Genomic DNA, 16,587 nt, shown 5'->3' on the forward strand with positions numbered 1-16,587 from the left:
CTTAGTTGTTCCCTGATTCCTTTTTTCGTTTCAGATCTTACTTAGGTCTGTTTTCATTAATATCCATTGCTCTCAGTGCTGTGCTAGGTCTTTTATTCACTGTGTTTTGACTGCATTAGTGTGCAAGGTCTCTTATTCACTGTGTTTTGACTACATTAGTGCGCTTTCTTTAATTGTTCTGTAATTTTTTGATTCAAATTTCAGTTTATTTCTGTTTTTTTTGAAATTTCCAGGGCTATTCTTTTCTTAACTCTTTCATTCATTTTGTTTTATTTGGTTTCAGTGTTTTTTCTTCCCTGCCAGTTTTCTGAAGTATCCTGTTGTTGTTTTATTCTACCTGTTCTGGTCCTATCTTTGTGTTTTTGTCTATGCAGATCCTATCTTGGAATGTCCAAGGAATTGGGACTCCAATAACCCAAGACCATTTCAATTACCTCAATTCTTACTACAAGCCTGACATAGTTTTTCTAGCAGAAATCAAAGCACCATTGGCTAGAATTGAGCCTTTCTTTAAAAAATCTCATTTCTCTGATTGGTTTATTGTTCCGTCAGTGGGAATTTCAAAAGGGTTAGCGATAGCATGGCATAACAATGTATAGATGAACTTGATTTCATCGAATTTAAATGTTTGTCATTTTGATTCAAAAATTGGAGATAAAGAGGTGATATTAACCTGTGTATATGGTGCAGTGGAATCAGAAGAAAAAATAGAACAATGGACTTATATAGCTAACATTGCGCAGCAGGTCAACAAACCTTGGATACTTATTGGTGATTTAAATGTAATCCTGGATCCGGACGAGAAACAAGGAGGAAACAAGTCTAGCTCCAGCAGCAAGTCATTCATTATTCAGACTATAGACTCCATGGGACTTCAGGATGCAGGGTATGAGGGAGCTCCGTTTACTTGGTCAAACAACAGACAAGGCAACGCAAATATATGCGAAAGGATTGACAGAGCTCTTACGTCATTCCTATGGATACAAAACTTCCCCAATACCAAGGTAAGTCACCTTCCTAGAGTAGGGTCGGATCACACTCCGCTCCTACTAGATTCTCACCATGATAAACAATTGTCACAAAAACCTTTTAGATGCATTAGATCTTGGCTCTCTCATCCATCCATTTCCGCCTTAGTTGCCAATTCTTGGACACTCCATTCCAATAATGATCAAAATAATAACATATACTCCAAACTCCAACTCCTCTCATCAGACCTTTCTCAATGGAATTCAGATGTCTTCGGAAATATCCACAAGAATATCAAATCCCTAAACAATAGAATTGATTCTCTTCACAAATAAGGTAATTATTCTGCCAATCAAGAAAAAATTAAAAAACTCCAAACCGAAATAGGAGATTGGTACAAGATCAAAAATGACTACTACCACCAACTTTCTAGGGACAAATTCTTTAAGGAATATGACCAAAACACCGAATATTTTCACGCTACCGCCTCAAATAGAAAAAGAATAAATGCAATTCATACCCTTAGAGAACCCTCGGGCCTATGGATTTCATAAAGAGATCAAATCAACTCCCTTCTAATAAACCATTCCTCTCAAATAGGCACATCTCAGATCCCTAATTATGTGGAAGATTTATCCAACATTATTGATCCCTGTATTTTTGAAGAGGAAAATCTAGCTCTGACTTTGATTCCTTCAAAACTAGAGATTTGTAACACTATCTCTAATATGAACCAGTGGGGGGCTCCAGGTCCAGATGGGTTTCAACCAGGCTTTTTTAAAGCTAATTGGGATATTCTAGGGCCTGATATAATTCAATCGGTGCAAGATTTCTTTAAATCAGGAGCTTTAGACCCGAAATTAAATTTTTCTTACATAACTCTTATCCCAAAAATATCCACTGCTCAAACTCCAGCTGATTTTAGGCCCATTAGCCTGAGTAATGCTATTTACAAAACCATATCAAAAGTTCTTTCCAATCGTCTCAAACCAATTCTTAATAAAATTATTTCTCCGAACCGATCAGCTTTTCTCCCGTGTAGACAAATCACAGATAATATTATCATCGCACATGAGCTTATCCACACTATGAAAACACCGAAAGCCAAAAAAGGTCATTTTGCTCTAAAATTAGATCTCTCGAAAGCTTTTGACCGGGTGGAATGGAATTTCATTAAAGCTTCCATAACTGCTCTAGGTTTTAGTGAATCCTGGGTAAACCTCATTACACAATGTATTTCAACCACCTCCTACTTCATCCTTCTAAATGGCTCTCCGGGCCCTGCTTTCAAAACCTCCAGAGGGCTTAGACAAGGTGACCCCCTCTCCCCTTATCTCTTCCTCATCTGCATGGAGATCCTTTCTAGACTTCTAGACAAAGCGGTTTCGGAAAGGAAAATATCCGGTCTGAAAATAAACAAAAACGCCCCCAATATTTCCCACCTATTCTTCGCAGATGACTGCTTTCTTTTCGCAAAGGAATACTTAGGGGAAGCAAAAAACCTTCTAGACATCTTATCCAGATTTGGAGAAATTATGGGTCAAATGATAAACCTTCAAAAATATGGAATTTACTTCAGCCATAGAATTCATCCGAAACACGGAAAAATCATAGCCAAAATTCTTAAGGTTCCCTTAATGACAAAAAATGATAAATATTTAGGAAATCCTCTCTTTTTTGATTAAAAAAAAAAGAAAATTTTGAACCTCTCCTACAAAAATATTATGCCACTTTACAAGGTTGGAAATCAAAATTACTCTCTCAAGATGGAAGAACGGTATTAATACAATAAGTTCTACAAGGCTATCCTACTTATCAGATGCAAATTCTGGATCGTCCTAAGGAAACTCTAGATCAAATGGATAAAATTCAAAGGCACTTCTGGTGGAATAAAGATAAGCCCAAAAAAAGAGGAGGTTATTTTAAAGCTTGGGTCAGCATATGCAAACCAATCTCTCAAGGAGGTTTGGGAATTAAAAACCCACATCAATTCAATATAGCTCTCCTAATGAAGCTGGCCAGCAGACTTATCTCGGAACATGATCAACTCTGGGTTAAACTTCTGAAAGCAAAATACTTCCCCAATAACCACCCATTAGAAGCTTCTAGAACTTCAAATTTATCATGGATTTGGACAAGCATACAAAAAGGGTTGAGTCTTATTAAAGGTAATTTCGTGTGGCAAGTCAAAAATGGAGCTTCGATAAAAATTTGGGAAGATAAATGGGTATCCAATGAAGACACCGTCCAACAACCGACTTCTACTCCTGATCCAGTCCCACAAAGAGTAAGTGATCTGATTACTCAAAATGAAAATTGGGATCAAGATAAACTAGATAATCTCTTCACTCCGGATATTAAAGAAAAAATTCTTGCCATTTCTCCTAATACCCAAGAACAAGATAAGATAAGATGGCAGCACCACTGCTCTGGTACTTTCTCAGCGAAAAATGTCTACAACTTCCTTATAAAAGAAGACCAAGAAAACAACAATACTATTGATTTTCCCTGGAAAAAGATCTGGAAAATCAAAGTGATTCCTAGGATTAAAATTTTTATTTAGAAATTAGCTCAGAAAGCTCTCCCTACCAATGCTAGACTAGGAGCTCATAATAAAGATTTTATTAAGGATTGCCCTATGTGCAACGCTCAAACACAAGAAACAAAACAACACCTAATAAGATCTGCCCTTTTGCTAGAGATGTCTGGTTTGGACTATCTTTAGAGGCAGTAAATTCAAGAATTAATTCAGATTCAATAGTAACCTGGATTAAAGAGTGGATCACGGGACCAGATTTCACTAACTTATCAGATAAGATCGCAACAATCTCCTGGTTCATCTGGAATTATAGATGCTCAGTAGTTTTTGACAAAATAAACCCAAACCCAAATTCTCTTATAGAGAAGATCAAAAAATTCTTACAACAATGTCCTCAAGAGAATATCCACAAGAGTAAAAGGATACAGACATGTATGATTTTCAAGGAAAAATGGACAAGCTTAACATCAGACTGAATTATTTTTATAGATGCGGCTTTTAAGAAGGAAAATTCCACCATGGGATATGCTTTTATTCTTTATTCAGTGGACAATGAGACTTTCATGCACATAGCAGCTGGATCAGATAGGGCTACCTCGGCATTCCATGCAGAATCAAAAGCTTTATTCAAGGCCTCTTGTTGGCTACGTGAGAATATCTTATCCAGCGTCTCTTTAGTTACAGATTGCAAAATGTTAGCAGGAGCCATCAGAAAGGAAAGCAATATCCCAGATTGGAATGCTGAGAACACCATCAAGGTGACTCATACAATTCTTCAAAAGCTCCCTCAAGCTCAGGTGCACTATATTAATAGAAGATTCAACTCTGCAGCAGACCACATAGCAAAGGAAGCTCGTGCAAAGAATATGAGGAATTTCTCAACACAGATTCAACTAAGGATTTCACAATCTAATGTGATGTCCAATATTTTCGAAAGAAAATATATTGTAAATCTTATGTACTTTATTGCTTGATTAATATATTACCTTTTCCATCAAAAAAAAAAACTCACAAATAATATTTTCTACTTCTCTTTACACTAGCAAATAATATAAGGAAAGCATATTCGTCCTAAGGGAGGTATTGAGCAAAAGTTGTTATAAAAGTATTCTTAGCAAAGATGATTTATTGTAGGAATTCTAAAAATCACAAAGTTGTATTCAAATATAAGATAAGATTGATTAAGGATTCATTATCGACCACGAAATATAAACCAAATTTACATATAGCTACGTTCTTCGCAATATCTTTTTACTAACAACCCTAGAATAGTTAGTACACTCAACTATTTCGTTAATATCTCCTAACATTACCGAATAAAGAAGCACTCGACTACCAGATTCTACTTGTCAAGTTTCCTAGAAGTACGCTATTTAGGTGTAACTTAAACAAATGCTTTACGTTTTATGAGATAAGATTGTTCCTAGTAATAATATCAAAAGCATGAATTACCTACTAGTGTCAATTTTTACATAGGGTACTTAAAAATGTCCCATCATCAATACCCAACAGAGACGTATCTATAATCATATATATACTAGAGCTTCACCCAGCTGAACTCTCGGTATTCTATATATGTATATAAATATGTATAAATTACTGACCCGGAATACGAATTATAGATTCGTACTTCTGCATCATATTCCGCAAGAGAATTGAGAATGCGTATCCTGCTAATGGCCATACTGTCCTTCAATATGCCTGCACGATTTTAGAGCTTCACCCAGCTGAAATCTCATTATTTTATGTACGACCGTATGAATTGTCATGCATTGATCAGTCTACACTGATGCTGCAATTATAAATTTCAGAATAAGATACTATGCTATTATGAATTACCAGAAGCATAATATTTGGAATATTACTTTGAGTCGCAGAATTTCCACGGCTGAATTCTTCGAATATGTTATGTATGCTACAAACGATGTGCTAGCGCTAACATGGTCGTGCTTCATATCCAGGCCGTGGCTATTAACTCCATAGCTAGCCAACTAGATAGCCAGGCCACGACTTCCTTATTTTTTAGCCTGGACATGTCTTTGGACACGACATTCCTATCCCTAGATATCCAACTAGATAATCAGGCCACAACCTCCTTGTCTTCCTAGCTAGCCAACTAGCTAATCATCCACAACCTCCTTTTCTTCCTAGCTATCCAACTAACTAATCAGGCAACGACCTCCTTGTCTTCCTAGCTACTCAGGATACGACCTCCTTGCCTCCCGGCTACGGCCTCCCTATTTCTTAGTTTTTCCTGGCCCACGACTACCTTGCCTCTCAGTCACGACCTTCCTGTCTACTGGTCTGGCTAACCATGGCCACTGCCTCCTTGTCTACCGGCTTGGATAACCATGGCCACAACCTCCCTGTCCCCCCGCCTAGCCATATGGCCACGACCATCTTGTCTCTTGATCTAGCCTAGCTAGCCATGAATACCTTGCTCTCGGCCTAGCCTAGTCACGACCTCCTTGCTAGCCGGCCTATCCTAGCATCTAACTAGCCACAACCTCCTCATCTTTCAGCCTAGCTTATCTCTCGACCTACTATTCCCGTGGCAACAACCACGAACCAAACGTATCCAAAGCTTCATAAGCACCATGTACATGCCGACTAGGCTATCTATCGACTAGGTCGCGCCTCTTGTCACGACTTAAGACTAGTCGTTAGCCTGGTATCCACATCTTGGTGTATTATTATGGTTATATGCCATCTTATGGTAAACTCGTTAGTAACACATGCTCTTTGATCGAGTTGTCTCTTCAATCTACGCCGACAAAGTCTAGCTAGCTTAGGCTATTACTTAGTCAAGTATCGTGACAATCTAGACAAGACTAGAAACAAGTCCATGATTCTACTAATTCCTACAAGAAATCAAAACATGTTACATGGGGGAATTATTCATGGGTATTGGTCTGGTGGTTTACAACGACGTGTGGCATGCCAACACCACATGATAAGGAAGTTACAAGTAGTGGAAAGGTTGAGAGCGGTTAAAGAAAGTGGCTAAGTAATGGAATGATGGTCTACGGTTTCCAGAAACTTCCCAAACATAATGGGCGTAACCATACCATTATCCTACTATCTCCATCTCTCCATCTCTCCACAACCTCCACTACTTATGAGGAAACAATGAGTATTCCTTACAACTATAAATAGACTACCTTGTCTATCCAGAAGACAGAACAAGCTTATCATTCCCAATCTCTTCTTCTTCCATAGTTCAATAACCTCACACCCAATTCAATCACCACTGATTTCCTCAACTTTCTTTGCTTTCCCTCCCCTAAGATCAACCATTTTCTCTCTTTGTAACCGAAGCAAAACGTGAACGGCCAACTTCTTGGTTTAGGCTCGTTTTGTACGATTTTGATTTTCGAACCTAAAGAAAGTACTTTGACAGTACATTGTTTTACCTAGGGGCGATTTTTAGGTATTAACAGTAGCGTAAGTATCAGTTTGCGTTAGAGTGTTAGTTTGTTTAAGTTAGAGTTTGTAACATGTTTTCTCCTGTAACTTTTCTTTCAGTTTTTTGTTTTTGTAACTTTGCTTTTTGAGTTCTCAATTGAAGATTCGTCTCAAAAGATTCACCATGAATCAAGAAGAAAAACAAGGAGATGAACAAGTAATGTTCGGGCTTCACATCTCAGCAACTGGATTTATGTTCATGGTTAGCACATCGGATCAATTGCATCGAAAACCACTACCAACAACAATGTTCCCCTGGACATTTTTATGTCCATCAAAAATACAATTTTTCTCGTGAAAAACGTTTGTCTAAGACCTACAAATCCTCGACAACTTACACCATATCCACTTTACCATTCCCAACAGCTGCTCCCAATGCAATTCTGATCCGGAGACTGATTATCACCATCCACTTCTCTATGTTGAAGATTCATGTCTGATCCAATTGTTATCCACTTTTCCATGCTGAAGATTCCTGTATTGATCCAATTGTTATCGATAAATATCCGGATATTTCATATCCTAATGTAATGACTCTTTAGAAGGTTAATGAAATATCATGCTTCAAAAAAAAATAATAAAAAAAAATAAGCAGTCTCCGGATCAGATTCTAATTTCTTTTTCTAATTTTATTCAGAATGGAAATAAATAAATAAAATAAAATTACAGTAGAACCTTTATAATTTAATCCGCAATAAATTAATAATCACGATAAATTAATAATTCGCTAAATTTCTAAAATAATATTTTTTTTAGCTTCCTATAGGTCCCTTCGAATATATAAATTAATAACTTTCCAATTTACATAAATTTAGCTTTACATTTTTTTTCTAATTTGGTAAAGAATGATTTATCTGTGACTTGGTTTTTCTTAAAATTGATCTCACATTGAATTTCATCTTGGATTTTTCTTAACATTAGAAGATTTTTTGGTGTTGTCATTTCCTGATGCAATAAAAACCTATTCATTATCTTTGCACTTTGATAGCTTCTTTACGGGAAAGTGGTTGTATGACTCTATTCAATATCTTTGCAGCTTTGATAGCTTCTTTATGGGAAGGTTGCTCTATAACTACACTTTCATCTTCAACTTTCACATCAACACTTCGTTTTTTCTCATGACACTCGATTATTTCTTCGTTAGTCAACAAATCTGAAATAATATCCTTTTGAGGGCAGTTTAAAAGAAAGTCAACATCCATTCTATTGTGATAATTCAATTCATTGATCAAATTTTGCAATTCTCTAGTTTCTTTATTATCTAACGCTTTATTTGGATTCTTTGATATATTATCATCCATTGAACAAATGTTACAATGACGAAAATAATTTGCAATGGAATAATGTGTATTGGTTTATTTATTTTATTTTTATTTTTAGAATTAAACAATTTTTTGATAAACTAATTAATATATAATCTAATAATATTAATTTATGTGATTATTTAATATCGCGATAAATTAATAAATTTTACCGGTCGGATGTATTTTATAGGGGTTAATACATTGGCTGCTCAACGGACCCACACACACTAACCGGTAACACGGGAAAAGACAATGCCACGTACTAGTGTTAGTTGGATAAATGGATAAAGTCATAAATTAAAGCCGAATCTAATGCTGTGCCTAGTAATGCGCCGATGAACCACAACAATGATCGTGTACCACAATCTTTATGTACACTACAGATGCGGTTGTTAACGAATGGTCTAACGATCCGTCAATGATCCAAAATATGACACGTACGGATCTCACTGAGACTAGCACAGCTTAGATAATGCAATAATGATGTACCATATCAGTGTCGGAGGATTTCTTTCTTTCTAGGGTTTGTTTTCATTGACAGAATTACTCTTCTGATTGCAAAGATTTGAGGGAAAAAAGGGGGAAATTTTCTTTTTGACCATTTGAATTCTCATTTCCTCAATCTATAATTAGTAAACCAGATAAGAAAATTAGGTTATTTGTATTTGATCTTTTGTCTCTGGTTTCAATTGGGAAAAAGAGCTAATTATTTGGATACTGAGAGTTAAATTTGCTGATATTCTTATGAGATTAAGCTTCACATTTGATTTTGCGCGGAAATGGATCTTAAAGTGTTATCTGTACCACAATATCACGGAGTTCAGCTTCCTCCAATATCCATATTGATTGTTAAAAGAACTAAGTGTAATCCTCTGGTTTGTGATCGTAGAGTTTCTTCTGGTCCCTTTCGGTACGAAACATTTCTTCTGTTATCATCTAGTAGAATGAGTTTGCAATATCAAATTCTATCCTATGATTGATTGCTCAAGAAAAATCAGCATAATATTATGGTAGTTCTGATAAATTTTCCTAATTTCTGTATAATTTTTCATTGTTATTTGGAAGCTAATTCTTGTGCTTTTCTGGTAATTAACAAATATCTACACTGGAGTTTATTTAGGGCACCAGTTGAGACATTAATATAGCTTTAGCCTTCAGTAAATATCAATAGCAAATGTTTGGTATGAGTGTTCTAGTTTTCACCCAAACCGAGACACACAAAATGCAAACTAGAAACTGAAATAGCTATATGTGTTTGGAAAGTCAATGGCGAATCGTGAGAAAAAAGTATATTATTAACTTATCACTTCAATTAGTGTGAACGAGTTATGTATAAAGTTAGTGGATAGAAATAATTCATTCAATTTAAACTATTGGATCCTTTCACATTTGGGGAAATGATTACCGAGCGCCAGTTTTTGTTTTGATGCAAATAGTATGGATATGTGTATTAAGAAAAATTTGCGCCTGATCCGAAGAAAAATCCATAAGTCTTTTCTAATTTCTTTTTTTCCATATCATTACTTCCAGGGAAACCTTTCCAGTGTTGTGCACTAGATGGAAAAATATTAGAGCCCAATGCAATGATAGCGAACAAAGCATTCATCAATCTTCAGTTTCCAGGAGTGACAATGTGAGACTGCCTGAACTAGCCTTTGACCGGTTGCAGCTCACTGATGAGGAATATTGTGGAATCCAAACACGAGGCTTTGGTCATTTTGTTGCTCGTGGTGCCGTTTTAGATGAAGAGTACTGGGTGAGTTAATTTCATATAATTGCATCCTTTAATCAATAGCAGGTGAATGAATCTGCACATTCCTCAGGTTACCATATTCTACTTTCCTGCTCATGTTCTTACAAGAGCTTCAGTTTGTGTCATGTTGTTCTATCTCGATATACACGACAGACAGCTGCGTGGTTGCGAGCAGAAGCCCATTATGAATCGTTACCATATATGCGGTTAGTTCACTTCACATAGTTTGGTCGGATGACCTCCTTTCTCATAGTATGTTCATTTCAGCTGCATAATTTCCTGTATTGTTCAGCACATTCGTTGAGCCAGGATCCACTAATGAGGTCTACTAAATATTTCCAGGCATGTTGATAGCTTCAAAAGGAAGTACGCTGAGCAGGTAAAACTGCGGCTTCTCTATTTAAGTTGCCTACTACACTTAATAAGATAGAAATTTCCTTCTTTTATTTTCCACAGTGTCTGTTAACTTACTACTTCATCTATTCATCAAATGCACACATCCCATATCTTGCTGAAGCGTGATATCTTTGCTTTATGTTATTTTTTTGTCTAGCAGGAGTTTTATGCTTTGAAAAAGCAGTGTTCACTGCGGGATGGAAACTCATTGAAGTGCTTTTGCCTTGTTTCAGTATGTCGTATTCGTAGTACTAGTGCTTTTCATATTTCGTTTGTTCAATCTGTGTATATCTATAATAAGTAAAACGTGTTAAGCTTACCCAACTGATAGTAATTAGGGATGCATATTCTTTTTTATCTTAGAATAGGCTACATGTACTACGGTCTCTTTTGGGGGTTGGTTCCAACTTTGATGATTGTTATGCTCAGTTTCATCATATTATTTTGTTTTTGTTTGCTGTTTCATTTTTTTTGTGTGTGTGTGCGTGTCTTGTTAATATTGTTACTTTGCGTATCAGGTGAAAAAAGAAGACAAAAATGTTAAGCGTACTGTTTTGAAGAGCGTTGTTGGAACTTTGGACCTAAGCATTCGGCAGTTCTTGCCAGGAGAAACCTTCCCAGGAGTACGAATGCAACTTCTTGCTAACTTCGATTTTTATTGCATTTTTTATCGTGATATAAGGAAGTGGAGTTCACAGTCCTCATTATGTTTAACACATTCGTAGTTTATTTCAGGAGCTTAAGAAACCCACCACTTTTCTAGCAAGCCATGGTGCCTATGGTGCACATAGATATGCTTATATTGCAAATATTTGCATGTCGAAGTTTGCTCGTCGCCAGGGAATTGCTTTTAATATGTTGCATCTGGCCAGTGATCTTGCTACTGCAACAGGTTTATCTTTCTATTTTTGTTGAAAACCCCTCTTTGTATATATCTACCAGTTCTTAACTTCTTCTGATTATCTTCCGCTGATCTCATATTAGTAAAAATATCATTTGTGTCATTGTCAGGTATGAAACAGCTATTCGTCCATGTAAACTTTGACAACAATCCTGCCCAAGAACTGTATAAGAAATTCGGCTTTGAGGTTTGGGCCCAAACTTCTTAATCTTAAAATTTCCCTTCACTTGTTAGCTTGCCATCTGTACATTTCTCACAATGCTTCCATTTTATGAACGATTATGTATGTCTTCTTGGTCCTTTTGTCATGTTATGATGATGACCCATGTGAAATGCCAGAGCAAACAAATACTCTAGCATGCATAAACAAACAGATAAAAATGAACTTCTCTTAGTTCTCTACCTAAGCCTCACCTTGCAAGGGTATCATTATCCAGAAGGTGAAAAGGAGTAAAACAAAGTAACTGTATAACCTGATGTATATGCAGAATGTTGATGGTGCAAGACTCGCCAAACATAGACATCTTTCGCATACGTGATTGTGGTCAGGCCAAAAGATGAATTGTATTCTTGCTTTATGGTAATGACAACTAAGTAGCCCCCAGAACATTTTGAGGGTAGAAAATGGTGTAAATTATCCTTTACTTTGTTAAATAGTTGCATACTATCTAGAAGCACTTGAGTGACTGCTATGCGATCCTAGACTGTTTTATCCTCCTCTTAACGTTTTGACCACAGCTTATTATATATTAGTACTGATTGTGATCCTAAATATCATGTTAAATATTATATCTTGCTAAATCTAGTTTGATATGTTAGCCTGAGATTACTGATCCACAATTTACTATTCTACAGTATCATGTGGTCACTTGTCATATGGTTAATAAATATTGTAGAATTTCCTAGTGGATCCATTGATTTTTCAACACTGATCTTTAACCCTAGGTTCAGCTTTTCTGGCCTTCTGCAATTCCTCTAGGTATTCATTTTGGTCTTGTATACTTATTATTCATTATCCTGATATGCTATAGATGGTAGAAGCTGCCTCATCTCCTTCGGCAAATGATCCGAGGCTTCTGATGTCCATGCAGTTGTGAGTCGGTAGATATGCGAAGATTCAACAAAAAGAACCTGCATCACTTAGCTTGTAAATAGTTCTGTAATTGTAAGTCTTTTTATCATTATTTCGATGGTAAATATTTTAGGGCGTCTGGTATGCGTTCTCTCAAAAGCAACATTTTTTCACTTGTTGTCTTTATTTGTCTTGTAAAAATCAAAAACTGATGTCTTCACCGGTTCTTATCTAATCAATTGTACATGCTTGAGTTCTCAGGAGGTCTCAAATCTCTGCAAATTAGTTTTGCCGTTTATTTCTTTTATCAGTCGGGAAACCCAAATTTTAGTTCCAGAATTATAATTTTGGGTTTGGATTTTGATATACGTAAATGCAGCTCCAAATGTTTTTGTTTCTCTGGAAGAACTTGTTATCCCATGCAGTAGCAAGCAAGAACAAAATTTCCTAATTTATTTTACAGCCTAGTCATGGTGATAATCATATACAGCGTAGTCATCATATAGCAAGGATTCATCCTCATTGTAGTGAAGAAGGTGGTAGCAGTTATCACAGAAATAACTAGGATTTTCTTGGGCCCATTTATCCTCAACTGTTACCTTTGTAGCACGATAGATCTTGCAGACAGAGCACTTCTCGAAACGGGTTTTCAGTTGGAAAATAAGCACTGGGAAAGCTTCCCGGTTCTGCTCATCCTCTGGATGGATCAGCCTCATGTCCCTTAATACCATGAGGTGCTTGCAATTTCCCTGGTGGCAATACATATACCCAGCACCAAGTCGAAGACTCAGGTCGCAGAATCGGATCTTATGCATGTCAACGGCTTTGAAGTTAGGCAGGTGAGAGGCCTTCATATCTCCAAGTAATGCTTTATCCTTCAGCTGTAAAGGACCAGATAATATCCAGTCCCATTTCTCAAGTGCTTCTTTCTCAGAGCTCCTCAGCCAATCAAATATAGGTTCGCTATAATCTACGGCATCTGGGTCTCTCAAATCATTGCAAAATACGTCTTCGATGAGAAAATATCCAGAAGGATCAGACTGATTTTCCTTATCCAGAAGGATCAGACTGATTTTCCTTTTGCATCAGCCCGTCTGTCGAGCAATAAATTTGATCCCTTAGCTCTGCTAAATTTTGCTTCCCTAACACCAAGAACTCCTGGGTCTTTAAGTGCTTTTTTATGCTGTGGTATATCTCAACACAGAACCACTTCCTGAGAAGATACGGAATGTGTTCATGAGTATGAGATGATTTGATCTTCGTTGAAGAGTTGATGAACCTAAGTGTTCTCATCCTCTCGATATTCTCCGACGGAGGCAGTACTAGTCCATCACCAGCATTGCAGCTCCCATTGAATGTAGTCTAGCAGCCAGTTTGTCCTCATCCTGCTTTTGCTTGAGGCTTGCAAGCTGCTTCACTTTTGCGGTGCAACTCCTTTCCAGTTCTGCAGCACGGCAATCCCTGTCGAATTTTCTCCCCCTTTTCCTACCCTTCTTTGAGCTGCTGCTTTCAACCAATATGCCAGAAGAATCAGGATTACTGACTTGAACTAGAGACCCATTCAGAGACTCATTAGCTGCCGATGTATTAATTCTCTTTTCCGAGCTTTCATTATCGCTCATTCTGTCAGATGGATCTTCTAAAACTTGTGGTGGTTCGTTTTCATCATTGTTCTGAACTTGTAAAGCTTTCTCTACCAGTTCTTCCTCTGTATAGATTTTGAGCTCTTCAACAGATACATCTTCCTCACATAAGTGGAACGAATCTACACATGATTCTACCTCTAAAATCCGTAGTTCTTCAAGCACCAAATCTTGGAAACGACCTAGTTTGATCAGAGGACTAGTAAGATCGGGAATGTAAATTGGCCCACCACGCGCTATGGAACTACAAACAGGTTGTTCATCTTCTTCTCCCAATCCTTCTTCTTCAATGGAATAATCGACCGACTCCATATAAAGGTGCTTCCTGAATAGTCTGTAACTGAACTTTTTAGCCTGAATTTGCAGAAGAATATTTTGTGATTTCCGAAACTAGAGACAGAGATTTCCTTCCTTTCTGATCGAAGCAACCGTGTTATTTATAGTAGGATGGTGGACCGTGGATGTTTACCTTGGCGGTTTAAACCCGACCCGTTTCCCATCTTATCCTTTTCTTTATACACGGTCACAGCAAAAAAGAGTATTAGTCTAGACTCTAGAGTGAAACATAGGCTACCGTTGATATTTCCAGCGGGTTTAAGGCAGTGAATCTCTCTCTCCATGGCTCTCTCTGTCTCTTCTTATCTATCATTTGTTTCTACTTCTTCATCTGGTTATGGTTTCTCTTCAGAATCAAGAGCTACACCAACTTTCAAGTTATTTAGGCCTTCTTCTCTTTTAGTTAACACACTCCCAAGTAAGTAGTTTCTCTTGATTCTAGTTTACTGTAATGGGTTTTAGTTGGTTTGTTTAGAATCTTAATCCTGTCAATGACTCTTTAACACATAAGTGGGTTTTAATTGCTGGAACTGGAAGTAATTCATTGACTTGTGGAATAATCCATTTGGGGAAAAGGGAGAGAAATTTACCTACAAAATTATTATATTCGTAAACTGTCATGATAATCTATGAAAAATGGAGTTATTTGAAGGTCTAGGGTATGAAAATTGAAGAAGAATTACAAAACTTGAGGTGTCTTTGCTGATTGTGTTCTTGCATTGGTAGATGTATTTGTGTAAACGAATTTATAAGTTTCTTTGAATTTTAAATTGTACTGTTTCACAGGAAGAGTTACTTCTCGGGGTCCGTATTCGAAAAACTTCTCCTTTTCCAGAAGCAGCAGGGACAGCTCCAGGTCAAGGACAACATTCTCTGTCATTCCGAGAAGTAGTGGTTCTTCATCTTCTGGAGGCAGTGAAGATGAACCGAAAGACTCTGACAAGACCAAGGCATGTCTTAGGAACTAAGTACGCTTAAATTGTCCTTACTGCTATCTTGTTCTGCTCTGTGTTTCTGATTACTAAATCATGCCAACTGTCAGAAAATTTTCCTGTAAGACATTTTACGAGTGCTATACTATATGTGTGTATGTTATTCTGCTTGGAAGCCTTTATATCTTTGACACATGAATTGTAACTTACTCTCTGTCGGTCTTTTGTTTATCATTTCATCAATATGCAGTAAATGTTTGTGTATAAAAGAGCTATTCATAATTTCATATACCTAGCATAATTTCATCATAATTTCATATAACTAGCAGGTAGAGTTTGGATATTCAAGGAAGGATGTTTTGTTGATTGGGGTTGGAGTGACTTTGCTGGGCGTTGGTTTAAAAAGTGGGCTGGAGGTATCCTTCTCCCCTTCATCTAATTATTTTCTTGTTCTATTATTGTTAATATCTTCCGCCAGCATAGATTATACTTACGGTTTATTGCCTAGTATAAGATCCCCATTCATGAACATTACAATAGAATAGTCTTCTGGGTATTCACAACATATGTGTCATTGTGAAAATAATTACCAATTTTGATAGTTTGACAGCCATGTGGTTTGTTGTACAGTTTGCTGGAGTTGATCCGTTACAAGCTGGAAATGTTGTTCAGTTGGTTCTCGTCTTGGGACTGACACTTGGATGGATCTCTACGTACATCTTTAGAGTCTCAAACAAGGAAATGACATATGTTCAGCAGCTACGTGACTATGAAGACAAAGTCTTGGAGGTTTGATGCTGTCTAATACTTTTCTTTTCTATCTATAATTCTTGGTGAATTTGGGTCAAGTAGTGCTTGTTACCAAGAACAAGAACAGCTATAACTTAAATGTTGAATCTCAAACTTGCTAACCAAAATGCAGAAACGAATAGAGGGGCTGACAGAGGCAGAGCTCGTAGTATTGCTGGAGCAAGTTGAGGAGGAAAAGCAGCAGCGGTTGGCTAAAGGGAAAAAGGTCTAATGAAGCTCCCATATCCTATTATCCTCGTAAGTTTTAAGTTTGTATTTATCACATTTTATACACGTGGGGCAACAAAATAAGACACCTGTACAGATAATCTCCGTTTCACTAAAATGATATGCAAGTTATTACATTCGAAACAATGAGCACTCAGTATTTGCTGACCTGGAACTCTTAACTATAATCTTTGGATTTATGAAGATATGCAACAGTATAGTAGAACATGTTCAGTGCTTGGTTCGTGTTACTAATCTCT

At 36.9% G+C, this 16,587-nt stretch overlaps 2 protein-coding genes and 1 pseudogene across 3 annotated transcripts; 2 read left to right on the forward strand and 1 right to left on the reverse strand.

The window, feature by feature from the left end:
* The first annotated feature begins 8,652 nt into the window (after positions 1-8,652).
* Positions 8,653-12,659, forward strand: LOC113308904. Of its 2 annotated transcripts, none has more exons than XM_026557353.1 (9): positions 8,653-9,187; positions 9,808-10,033; positions 10,184-10,236; positions 10,373-10,409; positions 10,584-10,658; positions 10,945-11,049; positions 11,162-11,318; positions 11,438-11,514; positions 12,359-12,659. In XM_026557353.1, exons 1-9 carry the CDS (start codon positions 9,057-9,059, stop codon positions 12,422-12,424), a joined length of 927 nt encoding a protein of 308 aa, XP_026413138.1. In that variant the 5' UTR covers positions 8,653-9,056; the 3' UTR covers positions 12,425-12,659. The 2 variants fall into 2 exon arrangements, with proteins under 2 accessions (XP_026413138.1, XP_026413139.1); XM_026557354.1 differs by having other exon boundaries at positions 8,655-9,187; positions 10,587-10,658.
* Positions 12,660-12,776: 117 nt separating this feature from the next.
* LOC113308902 lies at positions 12,777-14,470 on the reverse strand (annotated as a pseudogene).
* A 122-nt stretch (positions 14,471-14,592) lies between these two features.
* On the forward strand, positions 14,593-16,531 carry LOC113308905. The gene is made up of 5 exons (XM_026557355.1): positions 14,593-14,796; positions 15,165-15,328; positions 15,640-15,726; positions 15,941-16,099; positions 16,233-16,531. The coding sequence occupies exons 1-5, from the start codon at positions 14,661-14,663 to the stop codon at positions 16,329-16,331; spliced, it is 645 nt and encodes a 214-aa protein (XP_026413140.1). The 5' UTR covers positions 14,593-14,660; the 3' UTR covers positions 16,332-16,531.
* The last annotated feature ends 56 nt before the right edge of the window (positions 16,532-16,587 follow it).

This window comes from Papaver somniferum, chromosome 9 (assembly GCF_003573695.1).
Source record: "Papaver somniferum cultivar HN1 chromosome 9, ASM357369v1, whole genome shotgun sequence".
NCBI classification, from domain to species: domain Eukaryota; kingdom Viridiplantae; phylum Streptophyta; class Magnoliopsida; order Ranunculales; family Papaveraceae; genus Papaver; species Papaver somniferum.